The sequence below is a fragment of the Felis catus genome, chromosome C1 (assembly GCF_018350175.1).
Source record: "Felis catus isolate Fca126 chromosome C1, F.catus_Fca126_mat1.0, whole genome shotgun sequence".
Classification (NCBI taxonomy): domain Eukaryota; kingdom Metazoa; phylum Chordata; class Mammalia; order Carnivora; family Felidae; genus Felis; species Felis catus.
This window is the reverse complement of record NC_058375.1, coordinates 206074555-206094334: the sequence shown is the minus strand read 5'-3', so window position 1 is coordinate 206094334 and position 19780 is coordinate 206074555. Positions and strand designations below refer to the sequence as shown.

General features: G+C 46.1%; 1 protein-coding gene, 1 long non-coding RNA gene and 1 pseudogene across 2 annotated transcripts in view; 1 reads left to right on the top strand and 2 right to left on the bottom strand.

Annotated features, from left to right (window-relative positions):
* The window catches only part of FARSB (phenylalanyl-tRNA synthetase subunit beta), a 72982-nt gene extending 59665 nt beyond the window's left edge, over nt 1-13317 (top strand). The window contains exon 17 of the mRNA XM_003991201.6: nt 12529-13317. Coding sequence (XP_003991250.1) covers nt 12529-12680 — 152 coding nt within the window. The 3' untranslated portion in view covers nt 12681-13317. The remainder of the gene's footprint in view (nt 1-12528) is intronic.
* LOC102900533 lies at nt 6015-6707 on the bottom strand (annotated as a pseudogene).
* On the bottom strand, nt 6713-19068 carry LOC123379290. Its single transcript, XR_006583566.1, has 2 exons — nt 13949-19068; nt 6713-7032 (listed from the first exon to the last, which is right to left on the bottom strand). It is a non-coding gene; the product is annotated as an uncharacterized LOC123379290 (long non-coding RNA).
* Between the last annotated feature and the right edge of the window lie 712 nt (nt 19069-19780).

Below are 19780 nucleotides of genomic sequence, written 5' to 3'. Positions count from 1 at the left end.
TAGATTTTGATACATGCTGTTTTCCAATTATTGCTCTTTTTTTAAATGGTACTATTTAATTTCCTAAATTTATGGTAAATGCTTTTTGGAATCCATGAAGGAATACAAAAGATCCAAACTTTTATCTCTGATATCTTTAAAAGATGAAATGAGTTTTGGAAGTCCATTAGTTACACTGAACCAGGTACAGGAGAAAACACGCAGGTATATGAATGGGTGGGACCCTTTCAAGAAAAGAAAACCTGTGTTGTTCAACTCTGGAGAACGGTTTCAAGAAATTTGCAAGCAAAGATTGGCATGATAGTGTCCTTAATCAGCCCAGCCCTTGTAGTCTATTAGCAGTCTTTCCCAACATTAAAATAAATGTTGTATTTATATGTAGAGGTGGGTAATTAGAAATTGAGGTGAGTGAGACCTTAATCAGGTAGTATTGAAAAGATTCAGATTCCAAAAGGAAATATTTATGCCATAACTAGGGAATTGATAAAAACCTTTTAGCTGATGGTGTATTTATATGTTGGGTTTATTTTGTTTCAAGAATGCATTATGTATCAGAGCAGAGGACTCTGTGTATGATCCTGTTTACACAGGAGCTGGAGCAAATGTTGATACCCATCATCCTTTCAGAGCGCTTTGCAACTTAATAACCAGGTTTCCCATCCAAGGACTTTGTTTACAGTGATGTATTTGTGGGGTTGTGGGCTTTTTGTTTTTTGGTGGGGTTTTTTTTTGGAGTTGTTTACTTGTATTATCCTCTTAGACTAATAATGAAGTCATTCCTCTGTATTCCAACACCTTTTTCAGTCTCTGTTTTGCTCCCTCCTTGTGTATAGTTGAGCCAGAGGTATAGTTTGATATAGTAACTCTCACTGCTTAGTAGCTAATAGCTTACCATCTATTATTATGGTTTAAGAAATTAAAATGTCGTTAAAAAAATCACTGACCAACATCTCCCCCCCCCCTTTTTTTAACAAGCAATACTCTGAGAGCCTTAATAACTAATGCTTGCAGATTTAAAAAAATATATCTTTTAAAATTTATTTTGGAGGGAGGGAGGGAGGGAGAGAGAATGAGCAGAGGAGGGGTGGAGAGAGGGAGACCCGGAAACAAAACAAGCTCCAGGCTCTGAGCTGTCAGCACAGAGCGTGGCCCGGGGCTTGAACTCATTAACGATGAGATCATGACCTGAGCTGAAGTCAAGTGCTTAACTGACTGAGCCACCCAGGCGCCCCTGATTTAAAAAAAATATTTACACCTAGGGGCACCTGACTTCAGCTCAGGTCATGATCTCATGGTTAGTGGGTTCAAACCCCACATCAGGCTCTGTGCTGACAGCTTAGAGCCTGGAGCCTGCTTCGGATCCTGTGTCTCCCTCTCTGCCCCTCCCCCACTCATTCTCTGTCTCTGTCTCTCTCTCTCTCAATCCCTCAAAAATAACTGAAGGTTAATAAAAATATGTTAAGCCATAATCTGCTTTGTTAAAAAATGAAAACCACGTATTTTACTGTGGACGGTGGGGCATTGGGGAAGTGGAAAGCTAGCCAGACGTTCATTAGAGGTCTGTCTTCTCCAGAGGTTCTTTCATCTGCCGGCACCTTTTCTCTCTGCTTCCCATATTATCCTTTACTTAGACTCCTTTCTGCCTTTTAGCTTAGTCTTCTCTCTACATCATTGCAGGAATCCCATAGATTGACATTCATTTAAAGTGCTCCCGGGGCACCTGGGTGGCTCAGTCGGTTAAGTGTCTGACCTCAGCTAAGGTCATGATCTCACCGTTCCCAAGTTGAAGCCCCACATCTGGCTCTGTGCTGACAGCTCAGAGCCTGGAGCCTGCTTCGGATTCTGTGTCTCCCTTCTCTCTCTGCCTGTCCCCAACTCCACGCATGCTTTCTGTACTTTGTCTCTCTGTCTCTAATTTTCTCTCTCTCTCTCAGAAATAGATAAACATTTGGGGCCTCTGGGTGGCTCAGTCAGTTAATGGCTCAGATCATGGTCTCATAGTTTGTGAGTTTGAGCCCCACGTCAGGCCCTGTGCTGACAGCTCAGAGCCTGGAGCCTGCTTCGGATTCTGTGTCTCCCTCTCTCTCTGCCCATCGCCCCACTTGTGCTCATGTTCTCTTTCTCTCTCAAAAATAAACATTAAAAATTTGAAAAAAAAAAATAAAGTGCTCCCAATGTTTTTATATACACGATAGGACAGTTTAACTTCATTCAGCTGAGAGCTTAGATCCTGGTGAGTTATTTTGCTTTATGTTGGTGTTGAATAGCTCTGGTCTAATCTTGACCTGTTTGAGAAATCCATGCAGATAGTCACATGGCGACTTGGGCACTTGGAACTACCCCTGAGAACCTGCAGATTCAGGCGGGTTGGGGGTCAGGAACACACTCTTCCTCCTGACGGTTATTCTGGGCAAGACGGGCCAAATGTGAAATCGACAGCTTACATTGAGAACCCCTGGCCCTCGCCATCCTTCTGTGTCTCTAGTGTTCTTCCTACCCACCCTCTGCCCGTAGGACCCGGGTTCTTATTTGTCCCCTTCTAATCCTTTAAAAATACTTTATTTTCAGGAAGGGATCTGACTTCCGTTCCATTGATACATATCAGTGTGAACTTAAAGAGATGCTTTGATTTTTAGTCACCTTTCTGATTGTGAAGGGAGAACAGTTTGGTCCCATTATAAAAATTTCAAAAAGAATGGGGGCTAATTCAGTGGGATAGAAAAATCTACCTGCCCCCTAAAACCATGCCATGGTGACAGCCACACTCCTATGTGAAAAGAGCATATCTAGGGAGACATGGAAGCAGAAATGTGGGGGAACAGCAGCACTGCCCAGTATAATCGCAAATACAGGCAGTTCTTTATTTACTTGCCTTATTGTAAACATAAACCATGTGACTGTAGTTACAGTATTTTTATTCCTTCTGAGTGATGTTGAAGGCCATAAAGAGTAAACCCTGGAGCAAAAATACCAGATAAGGGGGCACCTGGGTGGCTCAGTCGGTTAAGCATCCAACTTTGGCTCAGGTCATGATCTCGCAGTTTGTGAGTTCCAGTCCCCGTTCGGGCTCTGTGCTGACAGCTGAGAACCTGGAGCCTGCTTCCGAGTCTGTGTCTCCCCCTCTCTCTGCCCCTCTCCTGCTCATGCTCTGTCTTCCTCTGTCTCTCGATAAGTAAACATTAAAAAAAAAAAAAAAAGACAAAATGCCTCGCTCTAAATGCCTCCAGAACTTCCTGTTTCGGTGAGTAATACCATCAGTAGCTGGTAGGCATTCTGTCACTGCTGTCGTCTCAGCCGCTATACTGTGGCACTCCCCTTCCAGGAGGGGAAAGTTTCCGATCAGTTCTCTTAATTCCTAAGGGCTGCTGGCTTGTTTGAATTACATTCTCTGAACAGAGATTTCCTCTTGGAATTACTTTCCTAGGCGGCTTTGATGCATTTTCCCCCTCAGTAGAGCTAAGAAAGGTAGGACTTGGTACCACGCAAGGGAAAGCATCGTTTAATTGGTGTTGTACGAGATGGGATCAGCGTGGCCCCCATGAATGTAAGTTTGTGGTTTACCATTGCTAGAAATCTAGAAATCTGTTGTGTTAACACTTTGGTATATAATGAGCTAGACAAGGATTCCTATTTATTTTATTTTATTTTTTTTACTGTGTGCTATTACTCTTGGCAAAGGGGAAGAAACCAAGAAAGCAAAAAGCAGTATATACTCTAGAAGCCCTGTATATAACAATGAATAATTGGGAACAACTCCAACATAAGATACTTTAAGAACAGTCTGGCAAACTAGGACATAAATGTAATGGGAATGTTAAAAATGTCTTTAGACGTGTGGATATAAACTAAGTTGAAATGCAGATCCCAAGATGGTGTAGACAGCAGTGAAAACGATAGGAAAGGGTATGTTTCGTCGGACCCGGGGACGCGCGTCAGCTGCGGTGCAGTAAAAACACCGGATGTTGCTTCCAGTCCTTGTGTCGCTGGAGCCCGTGTGACCTAGGACTTCATGCCCTCGTGCGGGCTTCTTCGTCTCTAAGAGGGATGCTGGCATCTGTCCGTCTGCACCACACAGTTGTGGAGAGGCAGGTGAGTTTGGGAAAGCATTTGGGATGGATACTCTGCAGAGTAAACTCCGGGGAGATTTCAGCTCTGCCCTTGCGAAAAGTGGCAGTGGGTACAGGCAGCACAGACGGGGCTTGTGATCTCAGCTCTGCTGTTACCGAGCCGTACGGTTTCCTTATCCTCTCTGGTGGCCATTTTCTCGTCTCTGAAGTAAAGGCACACAGAAGATCTTCTCCGAAGTCGTTTCCGGGGTTCAGATCATGCAGGAGTTTCAGAGCTTCAAAAGCAGGCCCTGCCACAGGTTCTAACGGATGCGCCGTTCTCCTCGCCTTTTAGGTGGTGTCACTGTGGTGCTGCTTTATCTGCTCGTGTTACTCTAGCCTTGTCTCAAGAATCTGGAATTTATTCTTAGTGTGCCTATGATGTGTGAGATTTCTGAAAAAACATAGTTGTTTTCCCTGGAATGCTCTAGGTTTTGTCAGTATTATGTTGTATTGATAATTCTGCAGAGCCTGCTTGGGTCTGTCCTGAGGTTAGAGGTTGTCAGGTTTCTTTCCCCCTCTTAAGTTCTGTTTATTTTATTTTAAACCAGAAGAAGTTTGCAAACATGGAACGGACAGCTTGACCAAAAGGTTGAAAACATTATCCCGTGGGCCATCTGTGCTCTGGGCCACACACACACACACAGGCGCCCCGTTTCAGTGGCCGTCGGCACCGTCCGATCCTGTGGCTTGCCTTGGGCGAGTCCCCTAATCTCCTTGTGCTTTGCTTTCTCCCATCTGTAACTTGCCCGTCCTCGGGGGCCTGGCCAGGGCTGACTGGGGCTGCAGCCCGGCCCTTCCTACGCACGGAAGGAGAGGAATAGAAGGCAGAGTTTAACAGTCTCGGGTTCTTTCCTTTTTGCGCGCACTCCCTACGTGTCAGCAGAAATCTAGTTCTGAAACTACGGCCCATCTGCCATAACTGCACGCTTGAAGTTCTCTTTACTCCATGTTTGTCAAAGGTCTGAAATAAGTTAACTAATTGTGAAATTATAGATACAGTCTTATATACTTAACATTCCCATTCTTTCCCCAGTTAACCCTACGATGGTCTCCTTATGATTATTATTATTTCACTATAATTGTGGAGAAAGTGTAACGTTCATACTTGCCTTGAGAAACTGCCTCCTTAAAGGATTTTATTAGGTGAAAAACTAATAGTCTAGGAAAGCAGGATGGTCCTACCTCTTATTTCTGAAGTTGATATTCTAAAACTGTCTTAATGTGTTTAAGAAATGTAACAGGTTAGGGGAAATGATAGACGCATCAGACAAATGTAGGACAATGGCATTATTTAGAATAGGAGTTGTCAAAATCAGTAGTCCCTGAGGACACTTGTTAACCAGGAGTTAAAAATCCTTTGGTTTTATACAAGTAAATTTGAGACTGATTTAAAATCGCAGCTGGATGGGTCACTTTTTTTTTTTTTTTTTAAGTTTATGTTTGAGAGTGCACATGCATGAGCTGGGGAGGGGCAGACAGAGAGAGAATCCCAAGCAGGCTCTGTGCTATCAGCACAGAGCCAGATGCAGGGCTCAAACTCAGGAACCATGAGATCGTGACCTGAGCCGGAGGCAGACACTTAACCTACTGAGCCACCCAAGCACCCCTGGATGGATCACATTTAAATTCTAACATTGTTGACCTTCTTCAGCTTTTTAAATATGAGTAGGTGGGTATGAGAGAGACATAGACATAGAGTAGACTTTAAAGTAGATCTTAAAAAGTGATAGCCACGAAGTTACAAATTTGTTGATAGAAAGTAAACTGGGAAATTTTGGAGTTTTGTCATAAAGTGATTATGGTGATTTATTTATTTATTTTGAGAGAGGGCACAAGTGAGTGAGGGGCAGAGAGAGAGAATCCCATGAGAGGTGGGGTGGGGAAGGAGAGAGAGAGAGAAGTGGGGCTCGAACTCACAGTGTGATCATGACCTGAGCCAAAGTCAGATGCTTAATGACAGCCACCCAGGTGCCCTGTGGTGATTCATTTTAAAAGGTTTTGTTTTTGTTTGTTTGGTTTTTTTTGACCCAGACAGATACCACGTTTATTTCACAAACACCGGGAAAATGGGTTGGGGTGGAGTTGGGACACAGGTGCACAGCTGCGCACGGTCATCAGTGACCCGCTTCCCCCACTGAGGCTCCAGCCAGGCAGCGCCTCCAAGTTGACAAACGAGTGAGTGCAGGGAGGGCCCTTGAACACCAAGCCCCCTGCAAGGCCAGCTGTCCCAGGAAAACCACAAAGAAGAGTGGGACACGGCCCCACCATACAGATCATCTAGCCACCCATCTTCACTCTGGAGGTCTGCAGGATTGCAACAGTGACCCCAAAGAGGCCACTGGCGCTGCCAGATCTCCACGATGAGAATCTTTACAAAGAGGCTGGGGTTCTGTGCATCAGCCAGGGCAGCTCCACTGCCCACGATGCCCACGCAGACTCCACAGAAGAGGTTAGACAGGCCCACCGTAGGCCAGCCCCACACGTGCAGTAGCCTGCATGGGAGTTTCGATGTGCAGTGGCCTGGGGGTCAGTGGCACTGAAAGGCTCAGCCAGGTTGCTAATCACAGTTGCCACGATGACGCCGTAGATGGCCACAGCCTCACTGTTTTAAAAGATTTTTTATTGAAGACATTTTCCTTTTGTTGGAAGACTAGATAGTCTGGGCTCGGCTGATTCCTTTTTAAGAATAAAGTCTACAGGATCCAGTCCTTACCTGCAGTAGGGCTTTTGCCCTGCCCTGCCCAGTCTCCGTAGGCTGTTGCCGTGAGTGCAGGTTTCCTCCTCGGTCCCGTGCTGTGGGGTTAAGTAGGCACCCTCTCTGCTCACGTCCGGTGGCCTTTGCTTTAAGAGTTAATGATGTCTGCAGGTGTGTTGGGATTAGCACTGTAAAGTTGTGTCAGGGCTTTTTCTTTCTTTTGATCTTCTGAAAGGGATGAAAGATAGCCATTAAACTCAAGGGATTAGGTCCCCTCTCTTTAAAGACTTTAGGTACCATAAATATTTCACTTCAGATGTAAGGCAAAGAATTATATACATCTAGGGGGAAACGGGTGTTTTATATTACCAGTTGGAAATTATTCAGTCTCCACTTACAAATTGAATGAGCTTTGTAGAGATACTTTTCTCCCAACCTGTAGTGGACTGAGATTGGGGGAAAAAAATGTGCAGGTTTATAGCTCAGTAATTATACTGATTTTTTTTTTTCCTTCTAAAACCTTTTTCTTTGTGTTTATAAGTTAACATGCTGTCTCTGTCGTGCCTCCTCCCTGCCCGATGGGGTCTCCCCACTCCGCTGCTACACCAAGAACTGCCTCTGACACTTCAAGAACCAACTGCCGTGCACCCGTGTTCGGTTTAAGTGTGTGTTCAGTTTTTTAAAAGAGGCCCTATATTTTGTTCTTTCTCTCCTTTAAGCTAACACTGCTTAGAAAGGGAAAGTGAGGTTGACATGCCCGCGGCAGAGTTAGACGGTTCTGGTCACTGCACTCTCAGGAAGCTGGTGGGAAACCAGGAGGGGAGCCCTGCGTAGGGCTTGTGGCTTCAGCCCCGTTCCACTCTGCCCACGTCACACCAGGATGGAAGGCTGGGAATGTCCTTGTCCTTCGTGTTTTCCTAGATGGACTGTCGCACCGTGGAATGGTATTTAGAATTAGGACTTCGGAGAGGAAGGGGTAGGCTTGGTAGGTGCCAGCCCTAGAATCAGCCTGTTAAATGATGATTCCTGTCCCCACCCCATATCACATCATCAGCCATTTAGAACAGATTTAAAATACAGTCAGCTCAGTGGCTTACGGTATCTGTATGATTCTGCATTTTGTATTTTGTCCCTGAATTTATGGAGAGCTCTGTGTGGTTATTTGTATTTAAGCCGATAGTGGTGTTTTCTGTTATTTGCTGTGACACATGTGAGATACACTCAGTCCTTTTCCAGAGCTCCTTGCCCCCTTTTTATTTTGTTCTTGCCTTTTTATTAGAGAAAACTCTGAGTGATGAAGTACCAGATTGCAGGCGGTTAAATATGGGGGTTTGAATCCTGAGGCATGTCTCAGTGATGTGAAGGGAAAAGTAAAATTGTGAGTAGAGATTGTTAGCGATGGTCAAAATAGAGTGCCAGATGAATATAGCCACTGGCAGGGGTTTAAGGTTAAGGAATGAAGAGCCTCGTGCTTGATAACGCTGCGCCACGTTCGGATTAGAGGTCTGCTCAGTTACCGCCTTAAACCTTTACTTCCGATGCTTCCTAAAATTATAGGAATGGCTCTGTGTGTGAAGCTTATCCAAACTTTGGGCCTATAATATAACCCTAAAAGAAAGACAGGGGCAAAAAGAAACTGTGAAAGGTGTTTGGCAGCGAGCAAGAGTGGGAGCTCACCAACGCTTTGAAGGTCAATTAGCCAGAAAATGTGCTAAAGACTGGGTGCGGTGCCGAGTTACTGGCCGAGAATTACCCCCAAGGTCCTCAAAGTGGTCCTGCCGCCCGAGCCAGAGAGACAATTACAGACCTGGAGGAGATGCTACAAAAGCTTTAATTAAGGGACTTACTTACACCCCACTAGGTTTTGGAAATTAAATTCTTGCTTGTGCTTAACTGATGTTTCTTTTGTCTGGGCTTCCACGTGGATTTCAGCAGAGAGCACTGTTTTCCCCTGGGTCTGCTTTCCGTTGGAAGCCGCTTCACTGTGATGGATACCGGCAAAGCCGAGAGTTTAATCCTTGCAGGGAACCGGGTGGAAAAGTGAGCCGAGGAGCTTTCTGCCAGGGAGCGTTTCGGGCACAGGTCGAAAATTGTCGTGTTTAGACACACCTTAGTACCCCCGGAAACCAGGACCTCTCTTTGGGCTTAGACACGTGAAGAAGGGTAATAAGCAGATGTATTTTGTAGAGTTTGAATTTTAGAATTCCCATTCACAGGGCACCATGACTTTCCTTGAATTGGCAGCTTTATGTCTCTAGACCCAGCAGGCCACTCTTTCTCCAGAAACGTGTTTGTTTTGTGTCGAGGAGGTTAGAGTAGCCTCTGTCATCCAGGCCTGGTTGTTCACAAGCCCAGACCCGTGGTGAGGCTGCATTCAGATGTGACTTCTCCTAGAAGGACTGATTTAAGTTGCATCCAGTCCCAGGCAGTGCGTTACGATGCATCGATCTGCCTGTGTTCCTGAGCTCAACCTTCCTGCTATCGATGGGAGACGTTGTCATCTTTGAACTCGGGCCTAATGGCTCCTTTACTCCAGTCTGTTCCCTTTGTTTCCATAGTGAAGCAATTCTCTTATTTCTTGTCTCTCTTCCTTGGAGTGATTTATTTCTGCCTGCAAAGTTTGGTTTGAGCCATAACGTTTTAAAAAGCACTAAGAAATGCTTGTGTTCCAATAATTTTAAATTTTCTTTCAGTATCTCTAGTCTGTACCCATCATCAGTCAGGAGGTCCATTTTTTAGGTCCTCTCCATACCCTTTGAAGTCCCTTTGTGTGCCTCTCAACCTGTGTGTGGGAAGACCAAAACTTCCTCCTTGCTCTAACTGAACAGAAGAGTCAATAAAATCAGAAGTACTGGGGCCCCTGGGTGGCTCAGTCAGTTAAGCGTCCGACTTTGGCTCAGGTCATGATATCATAGCTGATGAGTTCGAGCCCCGCGTCGGGCCCTGTGCAGCCAGCTCAGAGCCTGGAGCCTGCTTTGGATTGATATTCTCCCTCTCTCTCTCTGTCTCTCACAGAAATAAGTAAACATTTAAAAAAAAAAAAAAAGAAGTACTTATCATCATCTGGCCTTGTCAGGAAAGAGAAATTGCAAAAAAACAATCGTGGTGTCACGGGTTAAAGGGTGCAGTTTTCAGCAAAGTGAAGTTTCTGAAGAACTCCTTTACCGAACTTCCCTCTTCCGTGCGGTGGGTAGAGGAGGGCTCCCCCTGGTCCAGGCGTCCGAGGCCCCCTTGGTGCGACGGCTGCTCTACAGCAGGGTCCTCTGACCCCGGCCAGGTTAGCGTGTGGTGATGACTCGGACGGACCCGTGTGCTGGCCTGAGAGCTTTTGGCATTTACGTTATTTAGAGCGCTCTCCTACTCGAATAGATCTTAAATAATGCATCATAGCGAATTTCAGTTTTCTTTGGAAAGAGGGAAATTGTATTTCGTGATAGGAACATTTTTGTTTGACCGAGTACCTGACTGGTTAACAAGCCAAAGCCAAATGTGGTCGGAACTTCTGGAGAAAGGGGCAGATGGCATGAGCACGCTTGCTCACTGAAGAAGAATGTAACTGAATTTTGCTAAAAAGTGCTGATTCCAAAGGTTCTTTTATGAAGTAAAAATTCTGAGTTCTTATCTCTTCAGCTTTATTTTGCTAACATTGTTAGAACTAGTACATCTGGCTTAGATTCTAAAATAGTCTGGTTTTATGCTTCAGTTAAAATGAATCCAATCAAATTGGAATTTGAAGATAGATAAAAAGGATTTTGATACACAGGGAGGATTCTTAAACAGAGCAGGGTTAGCAGGGAAGGTCTTAAGCCTCCTTTCTTTCTGGATGGCCTTTAGAAACAGGCCGCTGGTGGTTTCAGTTAGTGTAGGGCATTCAGCCGTCGTTGTGTGTGTGTGTAAAGGGGTGACTGATGGTGGAGCGAGTGGCCACCTCAGCGGTCCTTCCGGTGTCCGACTCTTCGTTACACCGCTTACCGTCAACACTTAGACAAGCTCCACGCTTTGTCGTCTGAAGATTTCTTTTATGAGGGTGGGGGTGGGGTTAGTTTTGTAAATGGGGTTCAAGCGTGCCGTCTTCATCAGATTTAGTGATATCTCTCTCACTTCATCCGTTCGGTTTGCTTTCTGTGTTGCGTCCCCCCTCTGTCCAAGCGTGGATGCATGTGCACAGCCAAATACAAACTCCAGATGCAGTCCAGTGAAATTTTCTAATAAGACATTGGAACAGAATTGTTTAGGGGGAGGTGAGGAACAGACCATTTTGTATTTCAGCCCAGGGTGCTCTGAGAGTTAAGAGTGACAATTAAAAATGTTTTTTAGGTGGGGGCACCTGGATGGCTGAGTCAGTTAAGCGTCCGACTTTGGCCCAGGGCATGATCTCAGTTTGTGAGGTCGAGCCCCGCGTCGGGCCCTGCACTCACCATGTGGAGCCTGCTTTCCATCCTGTCTCCCTCTCTCTGCCCCTCCCTAGCTTGCGTGTTCTCGCACACTCGTTCTTTCTCAAAAAGAAACAAAACACTGTTTTTCAGGAACATAAACATACATCCCTCTGGGCTGACTGGGAACGGTGTGAAATTGTCCCCCATGTCTTCGTGGTGCAGCTGGTACTGACGTGTTCGTGGTCCCCCTCCACCCCTCTCCATCATGCTGACCTTGGAGCCATTAGTACAGACTCAGCAGTTTATCCTTTCATAAATAATGCACTCGCTCCGAAACGGCAGGCTGCAGGCTTGTGGCCCAGACCTGCTGGGTATTTATAGTTCATGCCAGTAAATGTTGCGGTTGAATCGGTCAGGAGCTGTGGGCCTGATCTCTTTTCAAGTTGGTGGCTAGAGAAGTGAGTCAGCTCCGCCCCCCCACCCCCCACCCCAACCTTGAGGAGGGAGTGAGCACTGCTGAACTCTGTGGCCCTGGCCAGCCGGCGAATCTGGAGGGGCTTGTAGGTTTGCTTGTGTTTGGCTGTTTGAGCCTCAGTACCAGTTCCTGGTTTGGTGAGCCATGTCTCTGCACTGACACCAGATGAAGAGAGCACTTCCTGTCTATCTTGAAGTAAATCGGGGGTCAACCCAGACTTGTTTGGTGCTGGCCTTTGCTGTGGTTTTACGGGAGAGGCTCCAGAACTGCTGAGAAAGTGCTTTCTCCGACAGGAATGGGGGTTGCCTTCTGCTAACAAGGCCTAAGCCTGCCGATGACAGCGCAAGCTTGTGCTTCTCTGTGCAAGAAGGTAGAAAAGAGTGAGGGTGGAATAGTAAATGAATTTTTAACCAGCAAGGATGACTACGGAAAAACCTGTTTCAAAGCAGGTTCTTCCCATGTCAGGTCATCAGTTTTACGGTTCACTTTTCCCCTTTGTCCTTCCTCCCTGCCAGGTTCCCCTAGGACTTCTCCAGCTGTGCTTGTCAGCCTCCTTTTCTTGATCCTTCCTGCCTGGAGCTCTGGGATTAAAAAAAAAAAAAAAAAAAAAAAGGAAGGAAGGAAGGAAGAAAAGAAAGAAAAAGACAAACCATACAGGACCCTGAATTTGATATTTACTGCTTAACCTTTTCCTTGTAAGAGTTGCTAGCTATAATACCAAAAATAATTTCAAGACTAGAAAGTGTGAGGAAGCACTTTTCATTTACTAGCCAGTGGCTTAAAGGAGTTATTTTTCAAGCAGACTAGTGAGCCTGCGGTGTTAAATGTCTGTTGACTCTCTGGCCGGGAGAAACATTGATTTCTCTCTTTCAGGTGCTGCTTTCTTCCCCGGGAGATGCGCCGAGATCTTGGCCAGGGGTCAAAGCATCGGGAAGCTCGGGGTCCTTCATCCTGATGTCATCACTAAATTTGAGCTGACCATGCCCTGCTCCTCCCTGGAAATCAACATCGAGCCCTTTTTGTGAAGATGGGTCTCTGCCGTGTGACTCTCTCCCGGAGCGTTCTGCTCCTTCCCTGGTGTCCTTGAGTCGTCTCCGCCCTCCCCCCCCCCCCCCTCCCCCCCCCCGGGACCATTCGCTTGCGCTTTAATGTTTAATAAAGTAGAAAGTCGTGTCTGGCCCCGTGTGTAGAGGCCGCCCGCTCCCTGCATTAGGCCAGCTTGTGCGAACACGCTGTCTGTGAAGCCGCGTCACGAGGAGAAGCCCAGAGGACCGCAGGCCGGAGCCGTGCTGATGAAACCAGCGCTGATGCGGGAGAATGGAAGAATTTGTTCCTTCTCCATCTGACGTGCAGCCAGCAGTGGGAAACAACGGTAGCTTTGGGAAACGATTAGGGAGCAGCGGCCGTCTGGCAGTTACAGCCTTCGAAGTCCTTTGAAAGTGAAAGAAGACTCGAGTATTTGAAGGGCTTGAAGGTGCGTGGGTGTTTCCACTCTGATATCCTGAGACGGAGTTCACACAACACACATCTGTTCTGCTAGACGAGTTAAACGTGTTGATAGCAGTGCGGTATGAACATTCGGAAACCATGAAAGAGTATTTTTGCCCCAGGCTGTACGTTCTGCTGTAATCAATACTATAAAATCATGGCTTTAAATACTTAGTTGAGCAACTAGGTTCTGTCTTATTTTGCAGGGAAGTATTAGGTCTCTCCTCTGACGCTAAGTGTGTCGGTCTGCCTTGTCTTGCCTCCTAATTTACTTTTATTTCTTTGATCTAGACTCCTCCAATAGGTACTGAAAAAAGGTCTAATGTTTGAGATAAGTTCTCAATTCCTGTTAAGATGATGAAACAATAAAATGCAAAACTTTAAGTCCAGTAGAAATAACAAAGTTAGAAAGAATTAGGTTCTTGGAGCTTGTGCTGAGCCTACTACAGAGGAACCCAACCCTCTTACTGCTCTGAATCAGGGCAGCAGTGTCCAGCCTAGTAAGATTTGTGAACATACAGACTTTCACCACTCCTTTCCCGTTCTGTTTGGGGCATTTAAATGAAGAGAAAGCTCACAAAAAAGAATGTACGTCAAAAGGTTTTGTGTCCAGCATGCATACCTAAAGATTTCTTACAAGTTAAGACAACCCAGTTTTTTTTAAATGGACAAAAGATTTGAACAGATATTTCCTGCAGATAAATGAAATCAGCATCGGGAAAAATTCTCATTAGTCATCAGGGAGATGCAAATAGAAACCACAGTACGAATTGAAATGGCCGAAATTTGAAAGACTGGCTCATACCGAGCATTGGTGAGACCCATGCCGTGGGGCCTCCGTGTCCTGCTGGTGGAAGCAGAGGGAACAGTGTTATAGTAGCTTCAGCCCAAATGTTCATCAGCAGCTGAATAGCTAACTTATAGTACATCCGTATCATGGAGTAGTTCTCGGCAATAAAAGGGGATGAGCTACTGAAGAAGAACATGAATGAGTCCCTAAGCATGCTCAGGGGAAAAAAAACAAAGACCCAAGACTACACGTGATTGCACGTAAATGAAATTCTAAAAGAGTCAGTGGTACACTGGCTGGCTCGAGCTTGCACAGGGGAAAGGACTGCAAAGGGTAGAGGGCTAAGCTGTTGGGGACGATGGGACGGGTCTATCCTAACTGGCATGGTAGTTAGGCTGTAGCTTATTACCTCAGCAAAGATGGGAGAAACACGTTAACGTAGTTCATAATCTTGCACCCCACATCTATGCCTAGGGTAAAAGCATGAACTGTGGAATTGGTGTGTCTGTTTAAAGTGGTTTACTGGTCCGCTCTTCAGGAGATACTGTCCCCCCAGGTTGTCTATAGTTAAAGTCCAGGTTCGTGGGCCATGTGATAGCCATGGTTGAAGTGAGTGGATATCCTGAGATACCCTGTTAGGCAGCCACCTGGATGTTTTTTGGTCAGAAACTACTTGTAATGAAAAACCCACTGACATCTGATTGTATATCCCGGCATGAAAGGGGAAAGATCAACTCCATCCATCACGGGGATGTTTCTGCCCTCTGAAGTGGGGAAAGTGTAGGAAGAAAACCGATATCGGCTACGTTAGGAGAAATGAACCACCAGTTTAGGAACTGAGGCTCCACGGCCAGATCATCTTACACTTGTCCCAGCTGAGGCATTTGAACTGGGGCCGGGCCAGTCGTGGGTACTACCAAAACCTATGTTGGAGAAAACACACCTTCTTAGTGAAAACTGGGAGCCCTAGTACGAAGAGGGAAGTTAGATATAATCGACTTCTTGTTCTAGCTTACAGAAGACTGCTAGAGCCCGACACTCCTGTATTACTCTCGAGTTTTGTATTTTCACCCGTGATCTTGTTGCAACGTTTACGTTTTTATGATAATCATAGGAGATAAAGCAGGCATTCTCCCTGCCTTATGGGAACATTCAACCTTCAGAGAGATGAATGATATGCCCAAAAGTCACATGCTTAACAAATGGGTTTGGGACAATGAGCGACTTGGATTCCCTAGATCACTTGGTGTTTTGTGTCACCTACTTATCCAAAATGTTGGAGTTTTTGAGTTTTATAAAAAACACGGAAAAAGTTAAAAATCTCAACTATAGAAAATCGTACAAAGCTAGACCTTCCCAGGCTAATCTACCCTTTCTGCCCCCAGTCTCCTACTGAAGTAACTAACCACTGTTAATAATTTGGCTTGTGCTGTTCCTGACATTTTCCTTGGTTTGGACAGTCAGCCACACGTAGGCTCACAGTTTTGGGGCCAGACTCTACTCACTGATTCGCAACAACCTTCGATTTCTATTTTACGTAGTAGTATGTATTTTACATATGACACTTCACTCACCACGTCTTATTTTTCTAGGTCAGGACCTGTAGACCCACGTCATTCTATTCCTCTGCTCACCTTTGTTTCCCAATCTGCAAGTACAGTGATCAGTGGACCTCCATATGCCAGCCCCCAAAACAGTATTAGCTTAGAGGCCATGAAAACCCAGGCCTAATGGCTGTACAAACATCCACATTTGGTATTTGATAGACACATTCGGAGAGGCGAGGGGCTACTTAGATAGTTCTTACGTGTGCCTTTTACACCCAAACAGTATCTTATCCCAGTAGGTTACATTCCCAGGTGTAAAGAATGTTAAATTATTACCTTTTAAACAGGAGTAGCCCAACTAGGACCCAGCCGGCCCAGCTGGCACTCGCCCTCAGCAACAAGGGGCTCGTCACATTGGGAAAAGAGCACTGCTTACAATCCTGTGTCTCAGTCTTAGCTGCTATTTGTGCTTGAAGCTTTCTGTAAATACCACTAACGCCAATGCTTGGGTATTGAGTTGGCTTTTTTGGTCCATTTTATCCAAAAGCAGACAGGTGGCCTTAAAGGGACACAACTGCCTTCAATAAAATATGCCCTTTAAACAGAAGCATTTGACACGTCTGATATCTTCCAGGCTGTGGCTTATTATAAGGAGCTTGGATATATTATTTTTAAAAAGGTAGAGGCTGGCATACGTAACAGACCTCAAGGCACCAGTACAGCCCTGGGACAATCTACAAGCAGCTCCCTGACCCAGCTCAGCGCGAGGAGATCCACCTCCTTGGGTAAAGGTACAGGAACCAAACAGCCAATCCTTGAGAAGTCAGCTGGGCCACAAGCAAGGGCAAGCCGACCCAGAGCAATTTTAGTTTCTACTACTGCCTGCTTTCTTGTCCAGTCTCCCACCCTCCTCTGACTTCCTAGTAAACAGGATGGCGACAGACATTGTAACTCAGCTGCGGGTTGAAGAAATATCTCCAGCAAAGGGTTTGATTGAGTTATGTTATGGCTAAAGCCCAGTATGTTTCTTCTCCCTCATGGGACCGATGCAGTGTGGTAAGAATACGCTCAAGGCCTCCATTCAAGTCTTTGACTCATCCCTAAGGTTTGGCCTTGACTGTCTCTATTTAAGGAGCATGACGTGATTCTGCATAGAAAACATTTTGAAAAGCCCCCCTCTCCCTGTTTTAGGAGGCACTTGTAAGAGATGACTGCTAGGTGTTCCAAGTTGCAGATCTTATCAGCCATACAAAGCAGATCTGACCTTTAAGACAGAAAAGTGAGGATGTTGAGGAAACCTGGTAGCGAAATAAAGTTCCTGCACTCCACAAGTCACAACTTTTTGTCCTGAGGAATGAAAATATTTCTCTAAAAGAAACACCTGCTTAGCGCCAGCAAGAAACCAGTTGTAAAGGATACAAACCTGGTAACCCCCCACACTGGCGCTGGAATCGTACAGAGTAAAAGACCAATCAGAGATGGCTGGGAGTAGACCTTTCTCAGCTGTGTTAGGTAGAACATCCAAACAGCGTTTGGGGAGACGACACAAGGTAAGCCAGAGGGAAGGGCACCCTGTGAGCAAACTGCACTGTAGGGAAGAGAGGGACCCTGTAGGTGAGATGCCTTCGGGAAGACACCAGACATAAACCTGTCTGCAAAGGCCCGAGTCTCTAGCTGAGTATCGATCAGCCCGTGCACATGGGGGCAGCACCCATTACAGAGACTACCTCTAACCATCCACGGAGAACTGAACCATTCATTCCCGGAGCTCACAGAGGGCAGGCCAGAGCTAGAAAACCCCAGGAATCAAAAGGTTATGTGGAGAAGGGCTAGATGGATTTTGCCTCAGTAGTTGGGGAAAACCAACTCTAGACTAAACACCACTCCAGTTGTGCCTAATAAAGCTTAAAAACAAGGCCAAAAGAAACTATTTGCAAGAAATGAACTGCATCCTAGAACAGAGCTTCAGGATATTTATAGTAATACAAAATATCCAGCACCCAACAATGTAAAACTCACAGTGTCTGGCATCCAACCAAAAATTACCAGGCAAGCCAAGAAGCTGGGAAACCTAACCAATAATGAGGAAGGGGGAAAAAGAATCAGAAACTGACAAATGTGCCATAGGTGATAAAATTAATAGGATATTATTGTAACTGTCCTCCATATGTTTAAGATGCTAAAGACTGAACAAGTGGAAACACAGAAGGTACAGATTTTCAATTCCTAGAGAAGAAAACTATGAGATAAAGGAATAAGCTGATAATAATACCAATGCCTATGGAATAACAGCAGAACTGATGGACTTCATGAAAGTTTCACAAAAATAGCTTCCCAGCCAAGTATTCTTACCAGCACCTAATTGGGATGGCTAACGTGGCCTGTGCATACTTTGCCCCTCCCACAGCACCGCCCACCTGGCTCCCACGTGACCCACGCTGCAGCCTGGAAGCCCAGGAGGCCTCATGGTCTCTAGGCTCACAGACGCAGGTACAGGGTGTGGAGGCAGCACCAGCCGGCACCCTGTCCTGTCCTCAGCAGTTCGAGGCTAGCCTAGCTTTGTCCAGAGGCATTGACATTCTCCGAACACCTCCACTGGGGAAGAATATGGCTTGTGCTCCCAGCAAGGGGACCCTGCTGTCATAGCAGGAAAGAGCAAGGCCAGCAGATGTGTCGAGGGTGTGCGTTAAAGAAGCGTCACAGCCGGAACTAGCTGCGCCCTGGCTTTTCTTGTTTGTTTTTGCATGCCATATAGACAGGCGTGGAAAAGGAAAAAGGATTTTTGGCTTCGTATAGCTCTGTTGTCTCATGTGGCTATAGTTTTAGGAATTTAACATTCTATTCATGGTCCACATTCAACTCTTCCTTTTCATATGCGTCCTGTAAATAGGCAAGTCTGTACTACAGGTGTGCCCCACTTTAAGAAAACAGTGGACACATGGTGTATCCAAAGTAATCCATTAAAGAGCCTTATGTTTACAGAAATGAAGAACTGCCATATGATTAAAAATGCCATTTATAAACAGCGAACCCCTTGGTGCACTTAAAATTCAAGTTAAAAAAAATCAAGACAGCCTTCAGGAAAACATGTATTCTCTAAAACTGGATACATCTACACCACTTGGTTCTTGTTAGCCTCTTACTAGACAACCAGGGATTCAGGGAGGGAGGGAGGGAGGGAGGGTGAGCGAGCACATTTACAGGTCTCTCAAGGAGCCAGATCAAGGTAAAATACTTTTACATCAAGTTCCACGGGCCTAGTTCAGGGAACCGAACAGAGAAAAGAGGGAAACGGACGGAGGCCCTCGCAACTGTCACCTCTGCTGAAAGCGGAACGAGAATGGGCATGAAACTGTGCAGGCGAGGTCAGGTCCAAGACGGCGGAAGGGGAAGGTGCCCCCTGCGGCCTGTCAAACGTTCAAAGGAGGAACGATGGGGGAGACTGGGAAGCCACCTCGGATGTCATCTTCTCTGGAATGGCCCCACATGGGTGTAAGGAGATGGACTAAGGGGCTCCCTCACCCTTCCTTCCTGTTCTCACGATTTGGTTCTGCTCGTCCTTTGCTCCGCCACGGCCACCACCGCTCTTCCTGCACACGGTCGTCAACCCCGGCTTTGGTGTGGCTTCGCCTCGGGAGAGCCGCAGGTGTTTGGGGGACGCGTCTCTGGCAAGCTCCGCCCTCGCCATGGAGTATCATCTCGTATCTGCTTCCCATCACATCATCTGTTCTGTAAGCCTGGCTCGTGTGCTGCCTCTCCCGGGAGCCCCCCTCGACTTGCTGCAGCCCCCAAGCAGGAACTCGTCTCCCCCTCCTCTCGGGCTCCCACGCCCCTACCCTCCAATTCCCTGAGCCAGAGGCTCCTGTCTCCTGCGAGAGCTCCACAGGGCAGGATTACGTCCATCCGGCTCCGCAGGCCCATGGTGCCGGGTGTATTAGGTATTGAAAGTACAAACGGGGGCCTAGCCTTGGCCTTGCCAATAGGAGTGGCAGTTTTCTGCACCATTTCAAATAGCGTATTTGGGATGCGTGAAGACACAGCCTATCATCGTAACAATGTGGATATGAAACAGGGTAATATTCATTTGGCTCTGCAGGGTACTTATTCGTGAAAACCGTGTATTACCTTAACTAGCAGCACCGATAGCATTTATTTACCTTTCAACTCACAGTGGCATTGGTCTCCAAATATGGTAAGATTCTTTCCCCCAAAAAAATTTTTTTTAATGTTTATTTATTTTTGAGAGACAGAGACAGCATGAGCAGGGGAGGGGCAGAGAGAGAGGGAGATTCAGAATCCG